This window comes from Hordeum vulgare, chromosome 6H (genome assembly GCF_904849725.1).
Source record: "Hordeum vulgare subsp. vulgare chromosome 6H, MorexV3_pseudomolecules_assembly, whole genome shotgun sequence".
Lineage (NCBI taxonomy): Eukaryota > Viridiplantae > Streptophyta > Magnoliopsida > Poales > Poaceae > Hordeum > Hordeum vulgare.
The window spans coordinates 13,476,461-13,483,055 of record NC_058523.1 but is presented as its reverse complement, the minus strand read 5'-3'; the positions used below and the strand labels follow the sequence as shown (position 1 = coordinate 13,483,055).

The following is a 6,595-nucleotide window of genomic DNA, read 5'->3' as shown; positions in this document are numbered from 1 at the left end:
CTCTCCACACCGCAGCATCTTCCAAACCCGACCTCCAATCAGCAACAGCAGCAGCTTCCATGGCGCCCAAGGCTGCTGAGAAGAAGCCGGTGGAGAAGACCCCGGCGGGCAAGAAGCCCAAGGCGGAGAAGAAGGTGCCGGCGTCCAAGGAGGCCGGAGGCGAGAAGAAGGGCAAGAAGAAGTCCAAGAAGAGCGTGGAGACGTACAAGATCTACATCTTCAAGGTGCTCAAGCAGGTTCACCCGGACATCGGCATCTCCTCCAAGGCCATGTCCATCATGAACTCCTTCATCAACGACATCTTCGAGAAGCTCGCCGGCGAGTCCGCCAAGCTCGCCAGGTACAACAAGAAGCCCACCATCACGTCCCGGGAGATCCAGACCTCCGTCCGCCTCGTCCTCCCCGGCGAGCTCGCCAAGCACGCCGTCTCCGAGGGCACCAAGGCCGTCACCAAGTTCACCTCGTCCTAGGCGTCTTCCTTGCATCGCATGGACGAATTGATGGTGGCATTCTGTATGTAGTTAGCGGTACGATGTTACAACCTTTGTAAGAATTGTGCTGTTTGCGGGTCTGAAGAAATAGTGATGTTGCCGTCTGAATCGATGTTCATCTCTGCCTTTCAGCATGTTTTCCTGGCTTTTTGTTTACTGTGATGCTCTTTGAAGATAGATTGTAAGTCTGCAGATAGAAACCTCTAGTTTAAATTCTACACTGTTTGAAGTTTGAAATCCTGTAGCCACATTCAAGAATTTTGTGGTCGCTTATGTGTTGCTATTTCTTTCTCTATTGGCGGCATTTAAGTTTTCCTTTTAAAACTGAAGTTGGTGAGTTTTGTCAATCTCTGACGGAATATTACAAGTTTTTTCCTCAGTAGACTTGCCATCCATACGTCAAGAAGCCAGGAACAGCTTGCCAGATCTTGCCCAGAAAGCCAGAATGCGTTCTTGAGGTACCCAAGGCCGTCACCAAGTTCGCCTCCTCCTAGGCCTGTTCGTTGTCTTGTCATGAATTAATTGATGGCGGCATTTTGTATGTAGTTTGCTGTACGATGTTACAATCTCTGTAAGAATTTGCTGTTTACGTGAATGAAGAAATAGAGATGTTGCTGTTTGAATCAGTGTTCATGTTTGCCTGCGTGTTGCTTCAGACTCGTCTTGCTTTCAGCATGTTTTTACTGATTTTTGGTAACTGTGGTAGTCGTTTTGTTTACTCTTTGAAGTACGAAATTCTGTAGTTAAATTCATGAATTTTACAGTCGTTTATCTGTTGTTATATTTTTTCCTCTCTTTTGGCTCCATGTAAGTTTTCGTTTTAAAACTGAAGATTGTGAGTTTTGTTAATCCCTGACGGAACATTCCAAGTTTTTTCCTCAGACGATTTGTCATCCATACGGCAAGAAGCCAAGAACAGCTTGGCAACCCGTGCTCAGAAAGCCAGAATGCGTTAGATTTTGATTTAACTTCTTGAGGTAAATTAGATTATTTTTGCAATAAAAAGAAGAAGAAGAGATACATTTGTTAGAGGCAGTGCACCCGTGTTTTTTAGTCAAGGAACATGCCTGATGCAATCATTATTTTATTAAGATGTCACACGGAAAGTTTGCTGTTGCTATTATATATTGAGTATTGAGAGACCTGATTTTTTCTCTCTATATATGCTTATACATGTTCAGGAATTTCATCAGTACCAGCTTGCGTCGAGAAACTGATTTAAAGTGACGAGAATGAAATTATTTTATGATGGCTAAATCAACTATCCGTAAAGTCTCATACTATTTTCACTTTCTGCGTGGAAAAGTAAAGCCTCATACTATGATGATTAAAAAATAAATGTATTTACATATTCAGAAACCCAAGACATAATAAAAATTACAACAGAAGACCCATGAGTAAAAAAAAATCCTGACAATAATAAGTCGTAACACACAAAGGTTGCTGACATGGGAAAGGAAGATGGATCTATGAGGCAAAGAATGGTCTTGGGAATCATCGTTGGTACAAATACAAATACAGATACAGTTCTGTGTTCCTGGTGACTTTGTCAGCAAGATCTTGCAAGAGAGTCTGCTGTTTTGGACCCTTTTGGTTCAGGATCATGAGACCCGAACTACAAACATAATCTCTTTTGTCGACAATAGAACGATAAACCATCACCAGTTTACTGACTTGGAAGATTGGCAATCCATAAAAAACGGCAGCCTGAAACTTGTTTTTGCGCATCGTTTGCTTAGCTAGGTAGATTCTGAAGGCATCCAAGCTTCTGCCTATTCTGTCTTCTATCCAGGCAAGTCACCTCTTAAGTTTTAGCACACTAGCATGAATAACCCTAATATCAACTTCGGCAAGCTTGGAAAATGAGCGTATCAACATGTAATAATAATCAGCGTGTCCAACACAAACAAGACTACCAGTTATTGTTTTCTTTCTATAGTGAAGATCTCGTACACTTCCTTGGCGTTGGCGGCATATAACAAAATCCTTTGTCTCCCATTTCTAACTCGATACTTAGTACCCCTGATGATGATGCAGAACAGCACCTTGCGCCGACAAAAGTTCCATCTCGACCTGTTTATTCACCCCAGTTGTGGTTCACATTTCCTCCATGTGAGCTTTTGGATTCTCATCCTACAATGCAACAAATTTAGCCGTCAAGTCAACAACATCCATCCCCAAAAGATGTGTAGCAAATCCTCAAGGTGCTACATTTGTACAAATTTTAAGCTCAGATATGTTGTGAATAAGACAGAGATTTTGTGCGATAAATAGTTGTTTTTCATATTTCTATTTTATTTTATAATTTGACTGTTTCTACAAAAAACTAGCTGTGGTCGGTTTGTATAATCATTTACGGTTTTTTCATGCTGATTTTGTTCCTGAAATAATGTTCATAGATAGAAGGTTGTTAATGGTTCGTCACCCAAGGTTCAGAAATGCCACATCGATAGAGATTAGAAGTTCAATATATTAGTATGTGATTAGAACGAAATAGAAAAAAAGGACAAGACGCAACCCCGTGGTGACGCCTCCCCAAGGCTATATTTATCTGTGTAGACTCTATCTCGTTTCAAAAGCAAATATGCATCAATTTTCTCCAAAAATTGTTACTTCTAGACAACAAATCATATTTAGCTACTATTTTTGTTTTAGTTGATAAATATTGCAACCTTATGATTTATAGGAAGGCAATGAATTCAATGGATAGGGTTGAGGAGGAGAGTGTTGAATTTGTAGGCAAAGAGGGGAGGGAGTGGTGAACTTGAATGTAGAGTGGGCTCCGACAGCGCCCATAATGTTTGCTCCTTGGCCCCGATCCGTGATGTCGTTCTGTGGAAGAACCGGCGGGGCTCGACGTAGGGGCCAGCGGCGGGGCGGGCCACTGGCGGGACTGGGTGCAGGGGCCGCTGGCGGTGCTAGCCGGCAGGACGGCTGGACGGTAGCGGGGATGGGCGGCGTCAGGGCTAAGAGGAAACCTCAGGGATGGGGGGGGGGTGAGGGAACGTTTGGGTTGGGCGTATGGGCCTGGTCGGGTGCATGAAGGAGAGGCGGGAGCACTCGGCGGGGCAATGACGTGCATGATATGAGGTGGGTATTAGCGTTTCGTTAACGAAGTATTTATACCCTTGATATATGATTAGACGGACCAAATTTTAAGTTGGATCTGTCATTTCGTCCTTCTATAGGGATAGTAGATTCTTTCATTATTGAGTTCTCCATCTTTTTTCTATTAAGATAGCTGTCATTCATTTTTTTTATATCACGTACATTGCACAATATGCAACCACTTCTCATTTATTCTAGACTCTTGCCCCAAGTTTTTTTTCTTACAAAATAAATTACATGCGTTTCTACCATATGATTTTTTTGTTTCAAATATGCTGCAACATGTCCCTAAAGTTTACTTTGTCTTTGCCGATTGAGTATTTAGCTATTGTTCTGTATTTAAACATCTTTTGTGTAATAGATATCACACAATCATCCGATATTCTATAGTCATAATTTTATTTTAAATAGAATGAGCGTTCAAACTTAAATCAATATCTTATACTTCATCCATACTCGACTCCAAACTTATATTTATATGTTTGCTTTTTATGACATGGTAAATTGATATTCGGCCGCACTTACTTTTACGCGCAAGGCTTGTGTGACTTACTAGTATACGTGGTCAAAACTTGGGCGGAGCCGGGCCTCGGACCGGGCCTAAAAAATCCCATGGTACAAAACTTTGGTCCGAGTCCGACCCGGCCCGATCGTCGAGCCTAGTTTCTAGCCCAAGCCCGGCCCAATTGATATACGTGGAAGGAGGGTTGTGATCAGATGATCCATTAAGATACCATGGTAAGATTGGATTAGGTATACAGAGGGAGTGGCTCATAGATAGACACAATTTATGTGAATTACTAAAATATGTATGCATATGTTGCAATGCATACACAATTATCTAGTTTAAACAGGAAATGGTATTGATAGCACCTAATTCTCAGTGGCAATTATATTTACGACCAAACAACAAAATCAGTATTGAATCCCATTTCTCTCCCTAATAATACAGCAAATAATGCTTCTGTCGTCCATCATAAAAATTACCCTCAAAGTTGACCTAAATTACCCACTATGCAATCGGTAAGTGAGGAAAACGATTAGATTTTATTTCCTGTCAAAGTCGCTGTTCCGCACGATTCTTAAAGCATGAGACTCTCATCTACAATTACCATGTTTGAGGCGTAGTGGTTCGAGCTCCTCTCTTCCACCAAGGAGAACTAGGTTCGATCCCTGGTTCTGACACTTTTTTCTCCCTCTTTTCTTTTTTAAGGAACATTTTCTCTCTTTATTAGCAGCAAGCATGCACCTCATTTTTCATGTTACATAATCCCACCTCGCTCTTTTATACAAATTTCGATCAGTTTATATAGAATCACATGTTTTCTGAAATATGAACAAGAGGCCTAAATAACTACAGCGGGAAGGTGCGTTTAAAGGATAAACAAGAAATTATCCCCTGTCTCTAGGGTATGAAAAAGAAATGTGGAGCTGGATTTCAGATGCATGTGATGCCTCAATGGGATGGAAGGAAAAGGAATTGTAAAGAAAGTAGTAGCAGCAAGGAAAACAACCAGCAACACGAGGTTCAAGAGGTTCCTGCATGTTAGTGTTGGAATCACCATTAAAGGGATGGAAGTAGCGATAATGGAGCTAGGGAACTACCTAGGATCAAGAACGCACCAGAGAATCGAGGTGGTCCACAGTGCCATCCTGCCGACATGGACGTTGATCTGCACCAACGGCTGGCGGACCAGGACACCGTCAGTGGCAAAAGGAGTCAACATCCCTTCCTCCTCTACTCTTCCATAAGCTTCTCGGGATTATACTAATATATTAGTTGACATAGGGAGTATAAGTAGTATTCTAATATCAAGAAATGTTATATTTAAATCGCTAAAATATTGTTGTGTCTAAAATGAAAATTCCAAACAAAACATAGTCACGTTTATATTTGTGATGAATAAGTGAAGTTTCAATTGGCAAACTTAAACTAAGGTTTGTAAAATACATTGTGCTCTCTAGGCTAGCCCCATGTAATTCATCAACTAAATGTATTATATTTTTATAAGTGCAACTTTATTTGATTTTGAATCAACAAATATACATTATGTGTTCTCAATATCTTAATTTGACCATCGTAGAATTGCTAATTTGTTGGAGCGCACGGGCACTTTCTTACTCTATATGAGGAGCCACCAACCATGCCTCGATGATCCATGGTATGTAGATGTGTAGAGAGTACGACGAGGATGTTACAACGGACGAGGAGGAGCTCACTATTTCCTAGGACGAGGAGGAGCTTGCGATTTCTAGACTCCTCCTGTCCGACATGCCGACACACTAGGAGTACTAGGATCCGATGTTTTATTTGTATATGCTCCCGGTGCAACGCACGGGCTTTTTTTCTTAACAACAAAGGAAATAACTCAATCCCATTCAATACATAGGCTGATTTTGGTTTTTAAACTCAGAATTCAGTTCCAAGTACCCTCCACGATGCAAATCCCTGCTCAGTGACTGGTTTATCCGGACGTCCCACGGATCACCCCCGCTTCCAGCGCATCTCCACCAGGATCCAACGGCTGGCACAGCACGTCACGCAGATCGCTCCTCCCTCCCGCGACGCTCCCGCCTTCAATGGGTGTGTTTGGTTGGAGGGATAGGCTAGGGTGGTTGTGGGTATCCCAACCAGGTGGCTCGGGATAGCCTTTTTTTTGTTTGGTTGTAAGGGTAGGGTTATCTTTTTTTTGTTTGGCTAGGGTGGTTGGGAGGATGGATAACCAGGTGGCTGGGGAAACCGCGCCGGCCACCTCCCGCGCCGGCCGCCCTCCTAGAGTGGTTGCCACCGCCCGCCTTGGCGGTTGGCCACATCCCTTTTTTTTAAGAATATTCCCAGCATCTGGTTGACTCTGTCCCTCCTCGCTCCAGATCCAAACGCATGGCAACCACAGAAAAAAGTGGTTATCCCTGTTCCTGGGAGGATATCCCTCCAACCAAAAACACCTAAAAGCAGGGCCCTCGCCGCCCTCCAAACCACAAACTCAGAGCACCAC

General features: G+C 42.6%; 1 protein-coding gene across 1 annotated transcript; it reads left to right on the top strand.

Moving 5' to 3' along the window:
- LOC123405990 (histone H2B.4-like) lies at positions 1-728 on the top strand. Its single transcript, XM_045099496.1, has one exon. It carries the CDS (start codon positions 60-62, stop codon positions 468-470), a length of 411 nt encoding a protein of 136 aa, XP_044955431.1. The 5' UTR covers positions 1-59; the 3' UTR covers positions 471-728.
- The last annotated feature ends 5,867 nt before the right edge of the window (positions 729-6,595 follow it).